Genomic DNA, 24,264 nt, shown 5'->3' with positions numbered 1-24,264 from the left:
GTTCGATTGATCGACCTCGTAGTATTTTTTGCAAGAACGAAAAGGCTCGCATGTTCTTGTTATCCTGCATCTCTGCTTCCATGCCGCGGCGACTCAGCGAGAATCAACAAGCTCTCGTTTTCTTTTGCTCGACGAAATCGAAGCTTTCTGGGGTGCATGCGAGCAGGTTAGTACTGGTGGTAGATCAAGTGATCAACTCAAGCAGTAAAGCGTGGCAAAAGGCTTTCAAAAGGGCAAAAGGGGGCGTGAAAGGCAGGGCAAAGGACAGTAGGAGCTGTGCGGAGGCATCAGCAATGGGACAGCAGAGGGGGGGTGGTGGCGGGGGAGCACGGCGGGTCGCCCTGCCCCTCCGGCGCGGGCTGGGCAGTGGGAATGCCCACCACTCGCTGGCTGGCCGTGGGTGGGGCCGCGCCAGCCGGGCAGTGGAGCGCGGGCCGCGGCAGACGCCAGTGATGACTAGTCTAGTGCTGGGAGTTTGTTGGGATGGCGCCAACTAGCGATATGTTTGTTAGGGTTTTTTCTGATTTAATTTTTTAAAAATAATTTTTTAGAAAAATAATACTGTGATTAAAAGTCATTTTAGGATAAATTCAATGAAAAAAATAATTCTGTGTAGAAAGTAAATCAGATGAAGTTATTTTTTTTTCAGTTCTCAGCATTTAGTTTATTTCAGATAATCACGAGTTGCACTTTAGAAACTAAAAAATGTCGTTTAACAGATCTCCTCCTAATTCTATTTAAGAAGCTGCTCTAAAAGTTCTATCAAATAAGCTGGAGGAGTGTACTATTTCCTTTGGTTGTCTTCTTGCGCGCCAGCTACGGTGAAGTTGGGTCCGTCCATTCCGAGCAAAAAGGAATCTAACGCAACCACCCTTTTTACATCTCTACTAATCTAAAGCACCATTTTTGTCTTCTGCCATCCCTCCCCTCCCATCTAATAAAAAATTAAAAAAACTCCACCTCTGATAAAACCGTTCCGCGTTTAGCTTCCCGCTCCGCCCGCACGCACAACCGTCCGCATCGAACATCCTTTCCCACACATCCTTTTCCTCTTGGGCCTACCATCCTCCCACATCTCACTCCCTCACCACATCTCGCTCCCGCTCGCATCTCGGCGCTCGCACCACCCATGTCGTTTCCTCCTCAACCTCCTAGATGTCCTCTGTTGCAATGGGATCTGCCCCTCGCCAGGTCACCACGCCGCCATCGGGGTCTACCTTGGGCCGATGTAGGGATCTACCTTAGGTCATTGCCGGTGTTCGTGCACCTCCTCGGCATCGCCCTCTTCGCTGCCCTACTGCACCTCCGACGATCTCGCTTCACCTCACACCAGGAACCTCCCCCCCCCCCCCTCACACACAAGTTCCTTGCTCGGTGCGCCCCGATCCGGCGACATCAGGCCTCCCCACGCGACGAACCTCCGTGGGCGGTAACCCCGATCGCATATTCTTCTCCACATAATCGAGCGGAAGGTGGGCAGCCAAGTGACAACAGACGTAGTGGTGAGGACATGAGCAACATCGACTGGACAGACGTTGTGGATTTCGTCAGCAGCATTGGCCAGGGAAGCTTTCCGATATTTGCATGCCATCGCCGGTCCACAAACTCCACCTCCATGGCCGCTGAGATTTTGAGATTGACAAGTGCCTAGCCCCCTCTTGGCCCAATTACTTCAATGTGATTAACTAAGTAGTTTCTACTTGTGTTTAAGGCAGATTGTTGGGGACGCATCATGATGATATTAACTTGCATGTTGATTGTTGGGGACGAATTGAGTACCTAATGACTCTATTTTTGTTAGCTCCTGGTTTTTGGAAGGGAACAGGGTGTCAGCGCCTGTCTATTTGGTTTATTTCGTTTTACTCCATGAGCTTGGTTTCTTGTTTGGTTGAGGCTTCTCTCAGATGCATCGATTGTTGAGATTAGTAGATGCACCAGTAGCATTTAGATGGTTGCATAGATTTTGAAAACCAATGCATATTGGTGACAAAGATTTTGTCAAAATGGTAGAACATAGTGAAGCAGTATTGTTTTATCAAAAATAAAAAAGCACATTTGATCTTTTTTAAGACAAAAACAAAATCACATTTGATCTTTTTATAGGAAAACAAAAATCACAATTGATTCAGTGAAACACTCTGCATGTTAAACAAAAATCACAATTTGGGGGGGCCTTTTTTTGGGTCCTGTTCGGTCACCCAACCTGAACCTGCTAATATAAAACCCTGCATAGGACACCAGAGACATGATATTTGTTGATGATGTTCAGCTGAAGTCTACATCACCGGCACTTCACTATAGGTGCTCCTCTCCGCAGTTGCAACACCAGCCATCTGAGGTCTCGGCAAAACCACTGGCACCCCATGCGATAGTCATCTCATGTTTATGAGAAGGCCAGGTTACACGAGTTCGACACAAAACTCTACCCTACTGTTGATACAACCGTAAGTCCAAATGTAGCCTACTTATACACATATTCTAAAAGAATGTACATTTTTTTACATATATTTGGTCATTGAATCAACAGTAGAATATATTTTTACAAGAATTGAGAATGCATGAGAACAATAACATAGCCTCACACATCAAGTCTCACATCCAAACATAGGAGTCTCACACAAGTCATGTCACACACAATACAAGATATAATAAAAAGGGTTGGGCAAATTAGGCATTTTAGAAAAAGTTCTCTCCCTAAATCTTCGGCTAGTACACGGAAAAAGTTCTCTCCCATTACCTTTGAAATGATATTTTTGCAAATTTTCTCTAGTGTTTATGTGCAATGATCGATTCTTATCACTAACTTTCATACAACGTGCAGTCTTTAAGTTGCTTCTTATGACTAACCTTCATACACGCTATGCTATCCTTTGTCTAATTTTCATAATCTGTCCCCTCTTATGAAACTTTTAATTGACACTTTTGCTTACTGTGCCCAACCTATATATTGCATAGATACGGCTCAATTCTTCACACATTTCGTCTCCTCTTTATCGACGGAAATCAATCCTAAGTGGCCAGGCCAATTGATGTGTGAATGTGTGATACCTTGTTTACGGAGAAGCCTCTATCCGTGCACCAAGACTTGCATCGCGACAGCAGCAGCCTAATCTGACAACGTTGCGTCCACGCTTGATCACGGAGAAAACGTTGTGGAGTCTGCTGCGGTCCATAGTTCAAAGCAGGCGCCCCAGCCTAATCCGACAACTAAGGTTTTACTGGTCGTTACAAACACATCAAAATCATGGCAGCTCACGCTCCTCTGGTCGAAATTAGGTTTAGACTTGGACGTGGTGCTCAAATCCCACGCCAAAGCTGAGCTAGCAGTTTTTTTTAAACCTCAGCACAACACGTATATACTCATGTAATATCTACTGAAAACTAGAGATATAAAACTTGAAGATTAATAAAATCACCATAGACGTCTTATTACCGATGGATACCTTGTTTACCATTAATAAGAAACTAGGCAGATTTACTTGTTAAGCTGTGCCATGTCATACTACAGCGTAAATAGAGGTGCGGAGGGGAAAGTTACATGCAAATGTAATTGAATAGCAGCACAACACACAGGTTCATTATCCAAAATTATTTTGTAAAAAACAGGTAGCACAGTAAAGATTAATAGAAGTATTAATTTCAAAAATTCGTTCTAATCATTGTACTGATCAAACAAAGTGGTGCTTGCGCACCTTTTTTTGTTAACGGTCAATTGACGTATGTCATCGATGTTGATGTACAAAACTGGACTTCAACGCTGCCTTGGAGCATTAAGGATCTACAGGAGATAAGGAAGACATAAATAAAATCAAAGGAAACGAATCCCTGGTGAAAACAACTGATTCAGTCACAGCCCTAGTGAGACGTAGTGATCTTAATATATAAATTATGGCAAGCATGCGTAGACACCTTGTACTTTCAAATTCTTGCCGGCGGGCATCTTCTTCTTCCCACCTCTCTATTTCACAAAAACATACATATTTAAGGTTAGCTGCAGGGGTCGAGGGGAGGGGGAAGGGGACATCGGATAAATCAGAGGAAGGCTCTGCCACCTATGCATTCAACATGTATTAAAAAATATGGAGGAGGAAGAAAACACAAATGGATAAATCACATGAAGGATCAAGAAACTGCGTCCACCTCAATTGACATATGCATCAAGCATCATTTAGTGTTGCCAACAAATTCAGATCACACAACAATTGAAGCCTATCAATCAAAGCTAATACTATGTGACTATTTTAGACTTCACTGGCGAACTGTTTGCCGATGGTGGATGAGGAGAAGAAAAGGGATTCACCTCTGGAAGAATTGTGGCCTTGCGTGAGTGGTTCGGAGCTTTGGGCAACTCCAATCAGGGAGAATTTTCTCGACGCAACAACTCGGGGTTTGCAATCAGCAAACAAGCAGCAGTTCAGTGGTTCAGTCCAATACCCATATGAGTTGATCTTTATATGATTGTAGCTCGTTTAACAGTTGCAATTGTTGCTGAAGTTAAATAGGTCAAACTCATGAGAACCTGATCTAACTGTCAACAGGCAAGTCAAACATCTTCAGGACTATTTTTTAGATTAACTTTTTTAGTAACTAAGAAAAGTACACAACATTATTGTATTGCATTTCTGTAACATGATCAATCTTCATAACCAAATCTATCAAACAAATTTAGAGTATTGTAAGTTGACAGGTTGAACTCACCTAGATTTTTTGATATACAAATTGAGCTTCCTTTCCAGTTATACAGAAAGAGGAAGAAGCTTGCAAAACAATTAAGGAGGGTGAGTAAACCTAGTTGTTAAGGCTGGGGTGGAAAATTTACAGGAAAAAACAACATTTTGATCAGAAAATACTTACAATTGACAAATAAGTAGCATTACATGTTGACAGAAACATGGCATATACAAATAATAAGTATCTTTCTAAAGGGAATACCTACAAAAATTACGGTCAGCAACAGAACTGTGAAACTTAGTGTAGAGAAAAAAAATGGAAGCATGAATTTCAATATTCTTGGATCCTCAGTGGACTGCATTGGCCTCAAGAAGTAACATTTTGATCAAGGTGAGTATCATTACATATTGACAGAACCATGGTATATACAAATAATAAATAGCATCTAAAGGGAATATTTATAACTACAAAATTACTATTAGCAATAGAACTGAAAAACTTAGTGTAGAAAAAAAAGAGGAAGCATCAATTTCAATATTCTTGGATCCTCAATGGATATGTATTTCTTTCAACTGAAACATATATTGTAAAGATGTAAATCTGTTTCAAATGGTTGGATGCTAACCCGGCGACTCTCAAAAAGTCCCACACAAGAAGAAGTTTTGCTGGTTCCAATAACCTGTCATCACCACAACATTAAGATTTTGTAACAGAGTAGAATTAAAGATCTTTTGCGTACAACATAAGGGGATGGAAAATTAGTCGCTAATCTAAATAAGTGAGGATGAATCTATATTTTATCCCGAGTTTCGAGGATTGGATTTGGACCCATGTAAGAAATCCTAAGCAATTTTTAGCCGACATTAGGGGAGGATTAACACCTAAATAGATCGATAAAGAGCCTGTGACCTCGTACCTGCCATGACGGCCAGTGTCAACATGAAGTGACGACAATACCATAGGAGATAAAGGGGCTCTTACCTCCTAGCATCCCCGACGGTCGATGCCAATCAACAACCACGGCACCCCTCCGATGACGGCAATAGATAGACGGCCACATGGACATGCGCGGATCAAACACCGACCTCGATAGAACGGAAGCGCAAAGAGATGAAGGTGACGACGGCTCTGTTCGGCACTGATTTGGGCGGTGGTGGCTTGAATCCAATGGCGCGCGACTTTGGTGAATCTGCGTGAGAAAGGGTGGTGACATATGTCGGTGAGGCGAGGAATTCTGGTTGGGAAAGGGGAAGGGGTGACGAGGAGGTGGTGCTCGGCTGGCGTGGAGGGAAGGTGGAGGAATCCCGGTTGTGTGCCCTCTCGCAAGCGCCGTCATGCCACCTAGCGCACACGACCACCGCCGCCGTTGACCACGAGGAAGAGGGCAGGAGTTGGACATAATCAGAAGGGTCTGGAAGGGCGTAACACGTTAGCATCACCCATTCAATGGGGAAAAAATCACAAGGGTAGGAGGCCCGCCCGTCAGTGACCATAAACAGTAGCTACAGAAACTTCGTGGCCTAAGAATTCTTCGATTCTTGGTGCGTTAGTATATAAGTATTGATTTCAACATATAAGCAGCAAATTTAAAGTTTGATCACTGGCGAGTAAAGGTGCAACAACCTTCAATAACCAGGACTGACCCTGAGGGGGGAGCGGGGCGGCTGTCCCGAGCCCCCAAATCTCAAAAGTCCCTCATTGTACATGTGCATGTGTATTGTATAGTAGTACACTTTGGTTTTTAGTCCAAAACTCCAATTTCTGGTCACACGTGAATGCTCTATGGGCCGACCTAAAAGTGGAGCACCAGAGTACTAATCTGCACTCCGTCGTCCGCTCTCTACATAGCCCCCCTAACTTGATCGTTGCCTCGTCCGGATGCTTGGTTCGTTTAGCCGCACTCGCACATCCTAGTCCAGATCCGCAAAGGAAAAGGGCAATCGGATTGCTTCCCTCCTCCCAGTGTTGCCTTCTTCGTTCAGCCTTTAGCGAGACGTGATCAATAATAGCAACTTCGTGAATGAAGGTATGCCCTAACACAAAAACGTCTCACCTGACACATGATGATCTATTGATGCTCTGATTCTTCCCACCCCAAGTCCTATGGTTGTATATTTATCACAATTTGCTTATTTGCAACATGCCATCAGAGATATAAATTATTGTGATTTGCGAATTCTACATGATAATTGATAAGATTTATTGTAGTCGATTCACTGCTTTTAGTTTTCAATCGTTAATGTGTTATTTTTTATTTTTAATATATTCTTATGATATGTTATCTAGAAAGCATGCATCTGGCAGTAAAAAAAGAAAAAAAAAAGAGAAAAAGAACATAAGGGTTGATAGAATTATATAAGAAGCTATTGACAAATTTTTAAGAGTAAAATGGACACTTCAGAGAACAAGCTAATAGGAATCTGAAGGATCAGAGTAGGACCGGTTGACAATTAAATTCAATTTTTCCTATTATTTGACTATCCATAATAGTGCGGAAAGAAAGCCTCCACCCCCTCTTGCCCTTGTTACGCAACACGCCAACAAAAAACATTGGTTCCGTTGCGCCCTGTATTCCGAGGTTTGGTTTAGGGTCGATCCCTATAGCCTGAGTTCTGTTCTTTACCGTGAATCACCTAAAGGCCATACTGACAATATAAGTGGTCATGATCTCAGAAAGTATTTAAGGTGAGCGTTATTTTTATACTTTAAGTATTGATCATAAATATTTTTTAATACATATAATTTTATCTTTAATTAATAAATTTATTAATTTTTTGATGTTCAAATGTAATGAGTCCCTGTTTTTAGTTTCGCTCAAGACTACTAAAATCCTATACGTACCTAGGTGATGCGCCGTAGCTTTCGTTGAAGCTGAGCTAGCTGTTCATCATTCGTCCCTTAGCGTTACCAGAAACATGCGTAGCAGATCCTGTGGCTGTCGTCAGCGCCGTACCCTACACGAACGCCCGTCGGCCTCAGGGCTGTCGTGCCGTGCCTGTACATACGTAGGATCGATGTCTATGATATGCATACGCTGCAGTATTGCGCGATATAAAACATGTGAGTCTGATTCAATATATATAGGGTCTCTTCGGTAGAGTTCTGTCTGATTTAAATTTTTTAGAACGATTTTTTTTATAAAAAGTGATTTTATAGTTAAAATTAATTTTTTATGATTCTCTAAAATAAAATATATAGAAAAAATAATTTTGTGCGGGAAGTAAATTAGGGACATCTGTTTTTTTCAGCTACAACTTCTAGTTCATTTCAGAGAAACAATTTCACGAATTCTACTCAAAAAATTAAAAGTTAAAAAATATATTTTTTAACAAAACTCCTTTTTTTTTTTTTTGACAAAACTCCCTTAAAGCTGCTCTACCGCCAAACAGACCCATAGTATTGCAGAGTGTGGTGCTTTGCCCGTAGCCCCCACACGCTACGTACGAATTAATTGCGCGTGGGTTCCATGTAAAGTAGTAATGCGAGTTCAAGTATATTCTGCCGCCTAAATTATTCGTTGCTTGATGCTCTATACCAGAGTTTATTAGCTGGATGCCATCGCGTTATAGGCTGACGTACGGTACATTCACAGAAGCTGCGAGCACTGTTTTGCTGTGTGCTCACAGCGTGCTGGAGCGGCGGGTGCCGACTGCGTGTTTGCCTGCATCAGCTTCACAACTTAGCGGCTGTTCGTTGAGCTTCCGTTTCTACTTTTCCTGTTGCTAGATATTAAAGTTAAAAGTCTAAATAAATGGAATTATTAAAATTGATTTCGAAAGAAGTCAAAAGACCGCTTTCAGAAAATAAACTAGAAGATAGAAGTCTAGCTGATAGTAGTTTTTTAAAAAATGGTGTGCTGAAAAGTTAAAATTTTATTATAAAACTAACCGCTAAAATTTAAAAATAGCTTTTAAAAAACTAAAAGCATAATTTTTTTTAAAAACTAAAAGTAGAAGTCTAAACAAACCGACCTTTAATTTGTGAGCCGAAATTCGATGATTTGGTCCCGATAATACAGCGTCCTTTCATTTCTCCATCCACGCATCATGATCTCGATCCCCCTTGAAGTATCATGGTGACATTTTTTTTTTTGGGAAGTTCTCCGCTGAGTTTTAATCGGTAGAGAAGATGACACAAGGTCCCGCGTGCTGGTGGTCGGCGAACCAAATGCCGAGCCACATCTGTCCGAAGAATACCCTGCCCGACTAGCCAACGGGCCGTGCCAAGCCGTCGCACACATCGTGCGGCCCTTCGCCTCCTGGACCCCATCCTCCATCGCTCAACTGTTCCTTTTTCAAGCCCAGCATAACAAATCATTTAGCCAATCAGTCGAAGTCTACATAAGAAGGCCCAGCCCAACTTATGTCCACAACCTGGGAAGATCAATGTGGCTCCAGCCCGCTACCACTTCGCAACCAATGAAACTCCATAAAACCTCCATCATTTTTTTTTTACTATGGATGAGAAAGGAAACAAAAAGATGAGAAGAGAGACAAATAAGCTCCTCCTACGTAGCCTCTCTGCATCCGGTACTGCCCAACAACCACCAAGGATTAGATAAAAGACCACCAAGGATTTTCTTCTTCTTTTGAACGGAACCAAAACCAAGGCTTTTCTTGTGCCATGACGATTCTTTTATTTGGAGCAGATAAGTTGTGACACGGACACGCGATAACCATCTACGGTTAACAGCTCGCATCGAAGGCACAAAACAATGGCCGCTCTTGCTCAGCTCAATGGCGGCCACATGACCCCGGTGCCGCACCACCACACCACCCGCTGCTTCGACAGTTTGACCGAGACACGTCGCGCAGAGCAAACGTCTTTCCCCTTGAGCTCTGCGCCTTCGGCTTTTGGAGATCCGGTGACTTGTTTGATTCGATCTGCTGTGTTTGCGTGCCTGCTCATATTGACAGCACCTGTCGAGGTGGGTGATGGGCAAGCAAAGGTGCCAGTACCGCCGCTGCAGACAAAGGACCCCGTGACCTGACACCCGCTGGCTGCTGATTGTGGGGAGATAATATCATCAAACAGGGCCACGACATTCAAGACGGGAAACCATCTTGCGCATGTATTCATGAAAAATACAGAGTGAGACCTATAAATAATAACCACAGAACACATGATAAAAACACGTGTAAACTTTAGTACCTCAACAAAATGTGTAAGAGTAATCGACTCGTTAGGGGCTCTGATATGTGTTCCTAATATAAGTCTGATCTTATTGACAGTCCTAAGTAGTTTATGCGCCTATTTATAAATTCACACGAAATATTTAATATAGTTAAAAAAAAGTACATAAGTGTAAATGAGATGATTACTGAGTCTTAACATTTGGTCTGTAAGTGGGGCACTCTCTACTTCGGTTCCTTCATAAACTCCCCTGTCAAATGCATTATTCGCCTCATCATCAGATTCGTCCTCCAACATATCTGCCTGTGTCCATCTAGGCCTCAAGTGAGCACGGTAATTTGCATGATACCACTGAAGGTACCGATTGAATTGTCCTATATCGTGCTCAAGGGGTTGAATGACATTGTTTGCTTCAAATTGATGGAACTCATTGATGTAGCACTGGTGCTCATGAAGACAGTCTGTAATCTTCTTACACTTTTGCTTATCTATTATGTCATACATGCAGGAAGTCATCAATACGTCGAAGTAAGATGGAAAAAAGGGAGAGACACAAAAACATTAGACGTACTTGTGGAGGTCGATGCTAGTAGAGAACGGCTCTGGTGTTCAAGGTTGCCATATCCTGAATTGCCTCATGCGGGATGTGGTACTCGACGGCATAAAAGCAAATCAAGGGACATCTCATCAACCATAAGTGCGAATCTCGCATACATAAGATGTTCAAGTCCATCGCTTGTACCATCTGAGATTGATATGACATCCATTCCACCTACAAGTGGGATCCAATCATTAGTGCCAAATAAACATCAAATTACTAGAACTTACGATTCCCTTCTAAATCAACACTTACATGTCCATGTTATAGGTAGTCCAACTCATTTGTGTAGGACTTGTACAACATCTTTTTTTTGCCAACTGACACAACAACTTTATCATATAGATAAGAGGTTGTGTGTCGTCAATAGTAAACCTCTAATGCTTCTTCTCCACCCAAGCAAGCCTACTCACTGGAAGTCGAATCCACATCCACTTCTGAAGAAGGTAAACACAGCCAGCAAAGCTAGAATTCACACTGCTTCGTCGGCATGCGTAGCACAACTGTCGATAAAGCCATGCCACGGCTGCTGATCCCCAAATGTATGTCTCTGCAACCTCCCAATCTCTGAGTAGTAGCAAAAACATCCAAGAAGCAACATCGCCGACTGAATCCAGAAACAAAACATCCCCAAACAAGTGCATCACGTACGCCCTCGCATACCGCTCAACAGTCTCCTTGTTGGCATCCTCATCCAAGTTCTGAAAGTTGGCCTCCAGCCAACTGAGAGTAACACTGGAGGTCTTTGACTCATGCAAGTCCTCGTCAGAATGAAGACCAAGCAACTCCACCATATCCCGCCAACCACTTGAGGCCGTGCTCCCCGTGATCGGTTCACTGCTGATAGGAAGAGCTAACATCGTAGCCACGTCCTCAAGCGGGATAGTCATCTCCCCACACAGCAGGTGGAAGGTGTATGTCTCGGGTCGTCATCTATCAACAAGGGCAAACAGAAATGGTGCATTGAATGTAGGCATTTCGTGTTGGGAAAGAGTGGAGAAACCAATATGCCTTGCATGTAGCAAGTACGGGGTGTACCGCTCGTCATATTCCATAGCAGAGTGACCTCGTGGGTAGAGTGTCAGTGACATCTACAACAAAAAAAGATCAATAATTACATGAAGGAAACAAAAATACAGAAGAAAGAGACAATACTATTAGCAGAATGTGAAATTTTACCTCTCCTTCGGCAACCTTCCTCACCCGGTGTGTCGCATCGTAGTGCTCCTCCAAGGCTAGGTGATGTGCTATCTAAAAAAGATTCAACAATTAGATAACAGAAGTATAAGAAAGATACATAATTGGAGGATATTTTACAAATTCTAACTCTTATGGTAGACAAGAAACACAAAGAGTGTCTCAACGTCCTGTTGCGGCGTGCCACACACCTACTACCTCCTCTTCCTCTTCTAGACTTCTCACATTTAGGGCATGTTAGTTTTTTATGCCCTTTATTATGGCAATGTGAGCATTCGTCTTGGGTGCCATCATACAAAAAGTAGTCCATGTTGTTTTTGTCTCCATAATGACCCCATCCTATCCTTGTCATTTTGCAGCCACTTAGTTTTTTTTGTCTTCCCCTATTGCTGACCAAGAGAGCATCATTTGCCGCGTATGTGAGACCTTCGTATTGTGCCCACTACGTAGGATCAAGGTACAGTTCAAAGCGAGGTGACCATGCTTCAATGACAGCATCTAAAGAGAACTCAAATGGCACATGTAAGGCAACTAATAATCCAACTTACGAATACTGCAAAGTGTTATCAAATGGGAATATGGAAGGTGATATATTTGGGGTCATTAGCAACTATAATTTGCAGAGAGAACGACCACGAATGCCCGACCGCCAAATTGCTCACCACCCACACTTGTGCCACCATGCTCTGTTACCTCATACTTCCGTGACTTCTTGTCAAAGCACACCTCACGTTGTTGGACCGCTTTAGTCTTTTATTGATATAACTTCTTCTGAACCATTTTCCCCACTTTCGCTTGTCCACATTTTTCAACTTCTCAGCTTTGCTTAGCCTACCAACAAAGTACTCATTCAGCTTCTTGAAGGTGTAGGAACGATTGCTGTAACGGGTAAAGACCTAATTCCTTTAAGCACTTTGTTGAAACCTCAGCCATGTTGCTAGTCATTATACCATATCGACGCCATTCCCTATCAAATGCCCTAGCCCACTTATACTTATCGGCCATATGATCTTCCAACCACTTACGAGGACCTTCATCAAGCAACACAACCAACTTCTTCAACTCCTCGAAGAAGAACTTTTTCTCCTCAAGCATGTAAATACATCTGAGTTCCTGCGTCTGACCCTTTGTAGCGCCGTGCCGGTGAAAGTTGGCCGCAAAGTGCCTCATGCACCACCTATGGTGCACATAGCAATGACAAGGGATGTCCTTCTCCACAGTATTCAAAATACCTTTGTGCATGTTGGATATGATACAATATTCACGATGTGGCCCGATTACATTAATCCTAACTAAGTGCAAGAACCATTCTCAATTCATGTTGTCCTCCTTCTCCACTAGAGCAAAAACAAGAGGAAGCAGTTGATCCTCCCCATCTGCACCTATCGCGGTCATTAAAGTGCCCTTGTACTTCCCCGTCAAGAATGTGGCATCATCCGAGACGACCGACCTGCAATGCCTGTACACCTCCACACACTGTCCAAAGCACCAGAATGCACGATCGAAAATAGGCTCTAGAACATTATAAACCATTATGAACTTCTCCTGATGCAGCTCTATGCGGTATACCATGCTCAGGTTTCACTCCTTAATTGCTTCAAACAAGGTAGGAAGACGTACATACGCTTCACTCCAATCACCATAAACCATTGTCCTTGCCATCTCCCTAGCCTTCTCATAGCTGACCTTGTAGTCAAATAGCCCCTCCACGATCTTAATCAAAGCTCTAGGAGTAATATTAGGCTCCACTTTTACAGTGCTATATAGCCGATATGCCATGAATATGGTATTCAACTGCAAATGCTTGTCCGAACATTTGTCATCATCACATGTGTGGGGCTCCACAACACTAGTGACTCTCCATGTGCCACGATCTATCTTGTGGGCCCGAACCATCCATGCACATCCTATTCTCTCACATTGCACAGTGTATCGCACATTACCATTAGAGTGAGTTACTTATGTGGCCAGTTGTGCTTCATGGAATACTCTTGTAGCCACATCTTTAAGGATAGCATTGTGGGGAATTCAATATCTTTCCGCACAAGTGATCTTTGAGAAACATCAGGTACCAAGACCGTAGTATGACCTCCATCTACTACAACACATTCGATCCCATTAAGTTCCCTAAATTCAGAAACACGAGGATGACGACCAATCACCGACTCGAAAGCATGGCAATCCTCCTCCATCATATCACCAATGGGATCATCATCATCGGCATGCGCCTCAACCACCTTCTTTGTCGCAACTACCTCAAGAGTTTTTCACTAAGATTCCTTCACCGTATCCACATATATTTTCCATTCTACGTCACCCTCCAAGTCAAGTATTAATTTGTGACTATGGCCATAACCCACGTCATACCTTTCTTGCAATTCAATAACTACACCCAGTTCATTCCACCCCACCACCTCCTTCAGTCGTTCTACCAACTCAACAAACTTAGGATGATTTTTTAAAACTACAACCTTCAATCTCATACTATTGCTAAACTTAGCACTGCCATCATCAATTTACAAAATTTCATTATTATAGTGCACACAGACTATTCTTTTCATCTATAGCAGGACATCGAAACGCAACACATAAGTTGTTTGACAAAAATAAGACACAACATTTATAATGTGTCGAACAATATGTGCAAACTACATAAGATCATATGAAGACACAATATCACATATTATCAACACATAACAATAAACCCTCACTTTTAAAATGAAATGACACAATCACAAAACAAATCTACATTTATCATGCACATATATATAAATTTCATCACAAATAAATAAAATTGCACTGGAATACAACCCTCAAGTACCAATAAGCAACAAATTTAAACAAAATTGAACCAAATTACATATACAACTCATGTGCTGCTTACCCACACATGACTCCAAACTACAAATAAAGTTAAAAAAAAACGAGCGCATTTTTATGGATTCCTACCTCTAGGGTTCACACATAAATCGTCACAAATCGCCTTAAATCCTTAGATTTTAGGAGGGGTTGAAGAAGGGAAGAGAGGCGTTGTTATGTTCGCTCTCTCTGGTTCTAACAGAGAAGAAGAGAGAAGAGAAGAGAACACGAACCGGTACGCGTGGTGCTTTAAGTGTAGAGGTCCGTGCCAGCGCTCCTAATGCCGGTCACGAAACATACGTGCCATAGTCTTTGATGCGGAATATGTGGCATGTTGGATCTCCGTCTACAACATTGATCCGACGTCAGTATCGCTCCTCACAGCGCGCACGTTAGCCATAACATTCACGCCACATCTTGTGCACGCAGAGTTGAAGATTCAAAACTGAAAATAGTTTCGTCACCGATCCATTATCAGAAATAGTTTCTAAAAATTGTCAAAATAGGAAAAAAAAAAACGCGTCTGGATTCATCGCAATATATGCTCCGTACTTGCTTCTCTCTCTTGGCATTCATGATGTCTTGGTGGTCTTCGTCCTCTCAAGTCGTTCCGAAGCCGATAACAGCGGAGAGAGAGAGAGAGAGAGAGAGAGAGAGAGAGAGTAAAGGCATGAGTAATTGGAGCGTGAACTCGTGAAGGCGGTTTCACTTCAGGTTTTCAGTCGCAGTATCCTTGCTAAGAATCAGGAAGAGACGCTCTAGCTTCTTCCTCGCATCCGCAGTTCCGCACCGCGCATTTCTCACTCTGCAGCAACCCAGGAAAAGAAGCTTTTCAGGAGTCATTTTTCCCTTTGGTAAACACTCTCTCGTTGATTTTTTCCCCTCTTGCAGCTATCCGTTTCATATGTTTTTTCCCACTTGAACGTAGCTGTACAAGTAGGTGCACTTTCCGTCTTTCCTTGCTCTCCTCGCTCTGCAGAAACCCAGTAAATAGGTTGAGCAGAATTCAGACTGTAATTAATTGCTTCAATAAAGATTGCTACTAGTTCACCTTCTAATGTTACTGCTTTCAGAAAAATCATCTAAGATTACTTGCTGTTTTTGCAAAAAATTATTTTCTTTGTGCCACCTTCTCTCCAGAGCACTGACAGTGGTTTGTATAGAAGTCTACCACAGAGTAGACGAATCCACATCGCTAGTCACCATGCTGAGACAGTCATCCAGTAGGAACCACAGGAGCAAGAAGCTCAGGCCAAGGCACAGTTTCCAGCTCTTCCTGCTAGTCGCCGTCGGCATCTGGCTCGTGTACCGGCTGTCGCATTATTACAGCAGGCGACGGGCGGTGGTTGTGGAGACCGACGGCAACAACGGCATGGGGGACGGCGAGCCGGCACGGCGCCGGCTCGGCAGGAAGGGCTTCGTCGACTTCGCAGGCGTTGCGTCTGAGGATGACATCGTCGGGGTCAGAGGTGGGAGCGACGCTGGAAGCGAAGACGTTGAACGGGGCGGCGCCTCGTCTGATGATCCTTTGAACAAAGCTGGAGACCACGAAGAGGGTGACGGCGACGAGCAGGACCAAGAGGCTGACGGAGATGATGGCGTTGAAGATGCGGACGACGGACTTGCTGCTGACGAAGAGGAGGATGGCAGAGATTTCCAGTCCCAAAATGGCAACAGTGAGGAAGAACTGATGAAGACCATGAACGGCGAAAAACTGACTGAGCTAACGAGTTCGGCAATGGCGGCGATGGTGCAAGTTTCCATCAGCCGAGTGAATGGAACAGCAGCGCTAATGGCGGAGTGAAAGACGGTGCTGCTGTTCTACTGGTGAATGCGACTGATGGTGTTTCTGCTGCAGATGGCATTGCAATGGCTCTCGGTGATTCTGCTCTGAAGAATACATCTGTGGACGTGTCGTTGCATGGCAGAGGAAGAACTGGCAATGTTCCTAAGAAATCGCTGGTTCACGATTTCGCCGTAAGGGCACCTGAAGCAAATAATGAGAAGCCTGCCAACAATGCGTCCGCTGATGCGAACTGTATGATCAACCAGAATGGAACTGCAGGCTCTGTTCCAGGGCATGGCATCTCGAGCTGAGAATTTCACGATGCTACCGAAAATAATACTCCATTCTTCCTGCAGATCAAACGGCATGCTCAGGCAGAAGCGCGCCCAGCTGACAAAAAACCGGTTTATGTCTAGTTTCTACAAGGCATTAGGAATTAGGATGGCTCTTGGTTCATCTTGTTCTTGCTCAAATGTCCTGTAAGAAAGTGTTGCCACCAGATTGTATCTAAGCAAGGGAGATGCTACTGCCCGAAGCCTTGTCTTCTTAGTGCAGCAATAGATTCTCGTAAAAATCTATCACCACTCCCGGAACTACAGTTGATCACATTTTTCTCATCCATTGCTAGCAAGCTGGCAATCAACATAACGTAGGGATTCACTACCCAGAATGCCACACAAAAAAAAGAAGATAACCTTAAACTTTTAACATAGCCCATCCTCATTTTGGTCAGAATATGACAATTATGTTCCGGCTTGGCAACAATGATGCGGGAAATTTAAACAAGCACAAGGCACAATCCGGTGATGATGACACTGTTACCTGAAACTGTGCAAGACAAAACAATTGCCTTGATTGTCTGTGACCACTGATGTGAAGAAAAGAAAAGACAAGACAGATAACAGCTAATAACACGTTAAAACTGATTGTCAACACAAGAGTTTCTTCGTTCTTATTTCTTGTTGCAGCAAATAGGTCTCATGGAAAAGAAAACCACTGGAAGAACCAGATAACTTTTTAAATCATGCACCGGCTTCTGACAGTGTGCTATTCAGTACTCAATGGTGGTCCTTGTTCTCAAACAGGCCATCAGGACCTGCATTACAGAATTGTAAGATGTATCACAGTAACAGAAACTGAAACAATACAAGGCATAATTGATAACATGAAATGCTCTGACACCAAAAACTAGTCCAAAATAATAATGACGTTTACTGTTTGCAGCTAACTTATGTATGTTACAAAACAACACTTTAGATTTTAGAAGAATATTTTTATCGCTATACTATAGTGTGAACGGCAACTGTTGCATACAACATTTGAACAGATTACTAAACTATTTTTGGAGTTAGTGTGACAGAAGGGTGAAATGAAAGGCACAGTAGACACTGTTTGAATCCCACAATTCGTAATTCTTATGGAAGAACCAGGGCAGAATGCTAGTACTCATGGAGTCATGGGCCATGCTAGACATGAATGGATCAAATTAAATAGAACCAACAGTACAGAGACTAGCTCAACTGTTATCTTTTCTACTGTATTGTGAACGGCAACCTAACACAGCACATCATTGAAGCTGATAAAAACAAATAATCGCTGAACAATGTGAAATAAACTGCATACAAGATTGAGGTATTTATTTCCAAACTGTCTACAATGAACAGATCCCAAAAGAACCGGGGTAAGGGGTCTATAGCAGAAGTTTGTATGGCCTATGAACATTTAGAACATGATGCAAGTGCAATAAGTTCAACTTCTATCCCAAAGCACAGTAATTTGTGGTGAAACATGGAATCACATGACGGTCCTTTTCTGAAATGTAAAATTATAGAATGACATATGATAGTACTGTAAAAATTCGCCAACATTCAATATTTGCAGCTAAGCCATCTATTTTCCTTTTTCTGAGATGAGCTAAAGCCATTTTATTATACGATCATACACGATGGACAACCTCTTGTAGTGTCATACAGGAAAAACAAAGGAAACCATTCATTCAGCCTATTTATTCCCTAGGGGATTCCTGGCTAGAACAATTTCGTCGCCAGACGCAAGAGAATAATCCCCTGACACGCCCACCCGGTGTTTAGAGCTCTCATTGTAATGTTCGTCTATAACAAAACAATCAATGATAGCAAAGAACAGAAGATACCAATGTTCATCCTGAATATTATTCAGGAAGCTACCAGACAGATGTATCTAATTAGTTAAACAAATTTATGGTCCTCAAGGGAAATGATGAACTCTGTCAAATAAATGCTATGTTATAATGTTATGAGGAACCCGAAATGCAATCTACTACACATTAAAAACCACTGCACTACAAATGCAAGTTCTTGATCCCTCGCGCGCTTCAATCAAACATATACGAAGGGATCGAATCAGAGAACATAAAATGAAACAAGTAGCCAGATCGAAACGGGACAGAGGTAGAGAATCCATACCCCAGGGGAACTCCTTGTTGCGGATGTGCAGATAGGGGTAAGCCTACAATAGCACAAGCAAAGAAGAAAAACTACGTATCAGATTTAGACCGTATCTAAATCTAATGAGGATCCAAATAACTCGAGAGCAAGATCTGACCGGCGGCTCATCAAAGTGGGGGTGGCCCTTGGAGAGGTTGTACGCCGCCAGGAGGGTGCAGGTCACGATCCCGGCGTAGGTGATCTTCTCCCACTTGGCAGTCTCATCTGCGAAGGGATCAAGCGCAACGTCCAAGCCCAAATCAAGAACCGATCGGGACTCGCGAAAAGAAACGGGGTGAACGGGAAGGGGTCAGCAGCGAGGGCGAGATGTACGCACGGGCGTCGTCGTGGACGGAGGAGGACATCCGGCGCCTCGCCGGCGCGGCGGGCTTGGCGCGCGCCGCCAGCGACCGGAGCCCGGATCTCGCCGCCGCCGAAGCCATGGGTGGTGGTGCCGCTGGTTTTGGGGAACGGGTGGAGGATGGTTGCGTCGTTCCGGAGAGCGTGGCTGACCTGGTTGGTGCGCACGCCTTCTTTAACCGAGTTTTTTTTTTATTTCAAAAGCCAAAAAAATTCAAAAATAACTGTCTATTTGAAAATATTGCAGAATTAGGCGGTTGTCAGTTGACACCCGCTAGAAGGGTAATATTAGTTTTTAAAAATAATTATATCATCTTGATAGGTTTAAAAATAAAAAAATGTTGTGTTTTATTACTCTCAAAATTCAAAATATTATAAAAATAGTAATGAAAAATTCTAAAAAATTATAGTAGTATAGAGATACTATAATCTAGCTCTTAAAAACTTTTAACTCAAACAATTATTTATACAATAAAAATAAATAATACTATGAGTTGTGGCCCACTTCTATAAGCCGAGTTCGCACGGGCCGGCCCTCCTCTCCACAGCAACACAGAAGCCACGGCCTACTCCGCGCACCGGGTAACTTGTGGCCCACTTCTCTTTGCTGGTTTTATGGTGGGCTGGGAATAGTACTTCATGGGCCAAATTTCTTCTCTACTGCTTTTCCTGTTTATGAGTTGATTTACTTTGTTTTTTTCCCTTTCTTTTGTATGGCGATGCTTTTCTTTAAATAGTCCTCGTGGGCCAATCTGTTGTGGGGAGAGATCGTCGGAGTCTTTAAATTAGAGTTTTTTTATATTATCTAACATTAATATTTAAATAAATAAATTCTTGATAGGAAGATACGTATAAATAGACGTTTACCGTCTTTTAAAATTTCAGAGTGCACTTAGCATGTCACGGTGGTACAAATACCTCTTACCGCTTTATCAGAGGGCGGTTAGGTCGTAGCCCCTGAGCTTAGAGCCCGTACCGCCCCTACCCGCCCACTCAGAAGGTAGGTAGGCCGCCTCGAGCGCCCCCTTACCAGAGGACGGTTAGTATTCCCAATGAGAAATGTCCCGTCCAAACAAATGATTGGTTGATAGTGACTAAATGCCTTGATGGTTGCCGTAAATACAAAGAAATCACATTGCAATACTTGTTTTCTAGGTTTATCATTCGAGAGGTAATGCTTGATATCAAAATAACTTTTAAAAATTATCGTATAATTGTGGCTAGTTGATGTGGTAAGTTATCATATGAATCTCCGTATATCCTAAACCTTATCTCAATAGTCTTCTGATTCACCTTTCATATATTGATATAATTTATTGTGTACTAAAACCTTTCTATCATAAGCCTATTTATTTAACTATTAATATTAAAAAATAAAAAAAATAAAAAAACTCCTTTAAATTAGTCGGGCTGGTGAGGGAAGTGGTAGAACGTGGGCCGAATCTACTTAAACTTAGGCCAACGCGAGATAATCATGTCCCTTGTTTTGCATTGTTTACCATTGTTTGTTTGATTAATAGGCTATTTGGTAAAGCTTTATATTAAAAAATGTATAGTTGATTATTCATAGTTTTAGAAATTTTTAGGGCTAGAGTTGTAGTCAGATCAAGAATTTTTGGTTGAGACATTTTATTATTATTTTAAACTGAAAAAAATAAATATTTAAACAATTTTATTTTATATTATAAATTTTAAATCTTACATAAATTTTAAAGCTAGCTAGAGCTATGCTAAAAACAGAATAGCCCTAGGCCACTGCGGACCCTCGTCACAGGAACAGGTTCACAAACGTAATCCGCACCAAGGCTCACATGCAACGCCACCGTGGAGCAGAGGTGAGTCGGAGAAGTCAATGAAATCGTCCGCCTGACCGGATGTCGGCAAAGGAGCGCGAATCCAGGCAAATTATACTACAACACTTTATTGTGTTTATAAAATCATTAATAATATGGCTTAGAATTTAGCAGTTTCGTACAACTCCAATCCTAATTTTTCTATTATTGTATTTTGAGAACCATGCATTAGAAAGAGGACGTTAGATCCGTTCCTGTCTATGTCATTGGTGGTTGATTAAGAGGATTTCATCTCTGGGTCTGCCAGCTTGTTTCAGAAGGATTGTCGTCTTGTCTTTTTCGCATGAAGTTTCAGACGACTTGGAAGTTGGAACAAGACCAGAAGCGTCGATTGTCATCTGAAGATTCTCAATCTTCTAAGTATGAATGCTAGTGACACGTATTTTTATTTACAGGAGTGCTGTTTGGAACCAGCTTTTGATCTCTGAACATTCTCATTCTTCTAGAAGTACGATTGCTGGTGATAAAGAGTTGATTTCACAATTCTCAATCCCTCCACAACGCGCTCCTCGTTAAAAGCCTATAGATAAACTATTCTCCAGATGACTCTTTCCACCAAGCAACCCCCAACTCAGGCAAAATGCGGTGGTGATTCCACAGATATACGGATAAAAAAAAAGGCAATAATTAAATAATATATTTCCAACCTAGATATAATTATAATACAAGTGGTAACAAAAGTCGGTTGTCTGGCTGGTGTCATCGGGATGCAAATTATATAGAATCTTATTCTACGAAAGACATTATCTTCTATGATGACATGTGTCTACTTCATCTCTTTTTTCTTCAGTCTAATTGTTGGATTATAAGATAAATATCAAAGATAAAATTTTATAAGAATCTCTTTAGACAGAATCTTATAGAATTTAGGCCACCCTCCTTCCTGCCGCCTAGCCCATCTGATCACCGCCTATGTTGCCACTCACGATCAGTCTAGCGCTTAGCACTTTTTTAAACACCAAGTGCACGTAACAATCATTTTAACATGTTCTAATAAATCAATAAAAATTGACGAGTATGAGAGACACTTCAATTGAGTTGTTCCGTAGCTCATACGGTTTCGAGATGAATTGTGCGGCTAAATATTGCAATGCGTAGTTTGTATTTGAAAATATAGTTGTGTATGTCGTGCAACTTTAATACAAAAGTTTGAAGTTTTAAATGTATCTGCTAATTGGAACACATATTATATATAGTTTTCCTTTCAAAAAATATAATACAAGTTTCAAAACGCATCTAGGTGCTGGTTTCACTCAAATATCGTCACAAATCCTCCTCTCTTTTTTCTCTGGATCTGTGAGAAAATTTCTAGTTCTTTACAAGTTAATAGCTAAGTATATATACGTTGTAATGAACATACAAATATTGAATGTAATAACATCAACCATAAATTCAAGTATCCAGATATGGATGTATCATGAGAGTACTGTTGAACGAATACGTCAGAAATGATGTCGTAATTTGATTTTAGATGAGATAAAAAGAAAAGGAGAAGATTATCAGCTAATTTCTCTCCTAATTTATTTATTTGTTTTTATTAGTAAAATAAGTCTCATATCTGTAGCTGGTAACGAGATGGAGAGGCTGAAGAATGACTGTGGATGATAAAAGTGGATAAATTATTCGAATTTGAGAGATTTTATTAGATGAGAGAAGAACAAAGGGGAAAGGTGATACGAGAACCAACTCGTGTTTTATATAACAAAGAAATATAGGAAATTCTAGACGTAAAACCATCTCTAAGGGATTCCCATCAGGGACCAAAATTCCTTCACGAAGGGGTTTTTGTTTTCTTCAGCGCTCCAATGATTTCACTTCACGGTTCACATTACGAATGGATTCTCAAGGTCACTCCCTTCAGGACAGTATTATCTCTCCTTTCACTTCACAAATTCTTTCGAAGGGAAATTGTTGGAGATGAGAAAAAATAAAAGGAATAAGAACGGAAAAGGGGAATCGGGAAGGGAATAAAATGAAGGAAATATGATTGGAGATGGTCTAAGGAAGGTAGGTGTCTCAAATCATACAAGACAAATACATATCTATTTCGAATCCAATTCCAAGCGCAGGTAATTGTATGAGCATTTCTATTGGGTCCACTTAAATTTTCCGGCATCTCTTGCAAATTAGACAGTTTTGCTAGCTCACAGAGACATGGTGAGCATGTTTGCTAAGATCCATCGGTACTAACTCAGGGAACGCCACACCATCATCTAGATACTGCACAACGTGCCTTATGCTTGGCCTTGCACCAGTCATTGGGGGCCCCTTTGGTTGGAGTCCTTGCCATCTTGACTGGTTCAGAGTCCTTGCCATCTTGACTGGTTCAGGCAGCAAATCCAGGCTTTGAATTTCGGACGCTTGGGCCTGGAATTACTGCCTGGTCCAGGGTTTGAACCAAACGAGCCCTTGGTGCATAGAACGCAACCCTAACTCCAGAGTTAGGCACACCTCTTTGGCTTCATAGTTGTCTTGGAGCTTGGAGTCTGTTGCTTCCATGAGTGATCCATTGTGTCAGTGCCCAAGGACATGATCCTCAAGCACAAAAGTCTCCCCTGCCATGCTCACAAGTGACCTCCAGAAGAAATGTGCCAAAGGCGAAGACATCCGGCGTTGGGTTTGCTTTTCCCGTGCATTAAACCATCTCCAACCATATTCTCTTTATTTCGTTCCCTTTCCAATTCTTTTCCCCGTTCCTATTCCCTTCATTTCCTCTCATCTCCAACAGCTTCTTTTCAAGGGGAATCGTGAAGGGAAAGTAGAGAGAATCCCGTTCTGAAGGGAATGACCTTGGGAATTCCTTCATGACGGAAACTGTGAAGTGAAACCGTTGGAGCGCTGAAAGGAACGAAAATCCCATCGTGAAGGGATTCTGGATCCTGAAGGAAAACCGTTGGAGATGATTTTAGTTCAGGGGCTAGGTAACATGTGGTTGGTAGATGAATTAATAGTATGGTCGTACAATCTTGAAAGCTAAGGCCAAAGTCACCGAGTCGACCGTACATCTTATCGTCGAGAAGCACATTGCTTGGTTTGATGTCTTTGTGAACGATAGCTTGCTCTCACTCCTTGTGTACGTAAAACAAACCTAACACGGTACCTTTGATCATCCAGAACCTCTTATCCTATCCCAACATGATGTTCCCTTTGTTGTGCAGAAAATCCTCGAGGCTACCATTTGACATATACTGGTATACTAAAAATAGCTCTGCTTTCCACCAGCAATAGCCAAGTAGCAGCACGAGATTCCGGTGCCTTAGACGACCCATGCTTGCAACCTCGTCGGCACTCGGCACACCTTCAACCCCTGTCTCGACTCATCGGACACCCTCTTCACATCAA

The 24,264-nt window shown here is 42.2% G+C and overlaps 2 protein-coding genes across 2 annotated transcripts; one reads left to right on the top strand and one right to left on the bottom strand.

Annotated features, from left to right (window-relative positions):
- Window positions 1–15,662: 15,662 nt before the first annotated feature.
- Window positions 15,663–16,555, top strand: LOC133914032 (acidic leucine-rich nuclear phosphoprotein 32-related protein 1-like). Its single transcript, XM_062357192.1, has 2 exons — window positions 15,663–16,188; window positions 16,317–16,555. Exons 1-2 carry the CDS (start codon window positions 15,663–15,665, stop codon window positions 16,553–16,555), a joined length of 765 nt encoding a protein of 254 aa, XP_062213176.1.
- Window positions 16,556–16,940: 385 nt separating this feature from the next.
- LOC133915354 (cytochrome c oxidase subunit 6a, mitochondrial-like) lies at window positions 16,941–19,239 on the bottom strand. Its single transcript, XM_062358488.1, has 4 exons — window positions 19,047–19,239; window positions 18,828–18,934; window positions 18,689–18,731; window positions 16,941–17,340 (listed from the first exon to the last, which is right to left on the bottom strand). The coding sequence occupies exons 1-4, from the start codon at window positions 19,150–19,152 to the stop codon at window positions 17,303–17,305; spliced, it is 294 nt and encodes a 97-aa protein (XP_062214472.1). The 5' UTR covers window positions 19,153–19,239; the 3' UTR covers window positions 16,941–17,302.
- Between the last annotated feature and the right edge of the window lie 5,025 nt (window positions 19,240–24,264).

The sequence above is a fragment of the Phragmites australis genome, chromosome 4 (assembly GCF_958298935.1).
Source record: "Phragmites australis chromosome 4, lpPhrAust1.1, whole genome shotgun sequence".
In the NCBI taxonomy this organism is placed as follows: domain Eukaryota; kingdom Viridiplantae; phylum Streptophyta; class Magnoliopsida; order Poales; family Poaceae; genus Phragmites; species Phragmites australis.
Note: the sequence above shows the minus strand (reverse complement) of the source record. Positions and strands in the feature narration are given on the sequence as shown.

Excerpts from the sequence above, each read along its gene's own strand:
- LOC133914032 (XM_062357192.1), top strand. The coding sequence starts at position 15,663 with ATGCTGAGACAGTCATCCAGTAGGAACCACAGGAGCAAGAAGCTCAGG. Across the intron at positions 16,189-16,316 it reads AAAACTGACTGAGCTAACGA|ATGGCATTGCAATGGCTCTC; the intron begins GTTCGGCAATGG and ends TTTCTGCTGCAG.
- LOC133915354 (XM_062358488.1), bottom strand. The coding sequence starts at position 19,152 with ATGGCTTCGGCGGCGGCGAGATCCGGGCTCCGGTCGCTGGCGGCGCGC. Across the intron at positions 18,935-19,046 it reads CTCCGTCCACGACGACGCCC|ATGAGACTGCCAAGTGGGAG; the intron begins GTGCGTACATCT and ends ATCCCTTCGCAG. Across the intron at positions 17,341-18,688 it reads CAACAAGGAGTTCCCCTGGG|GTCCTGATGGCCTGTTTGAG; the intron begins GTATGGATTCTC and ends TCTGTAATGCAG.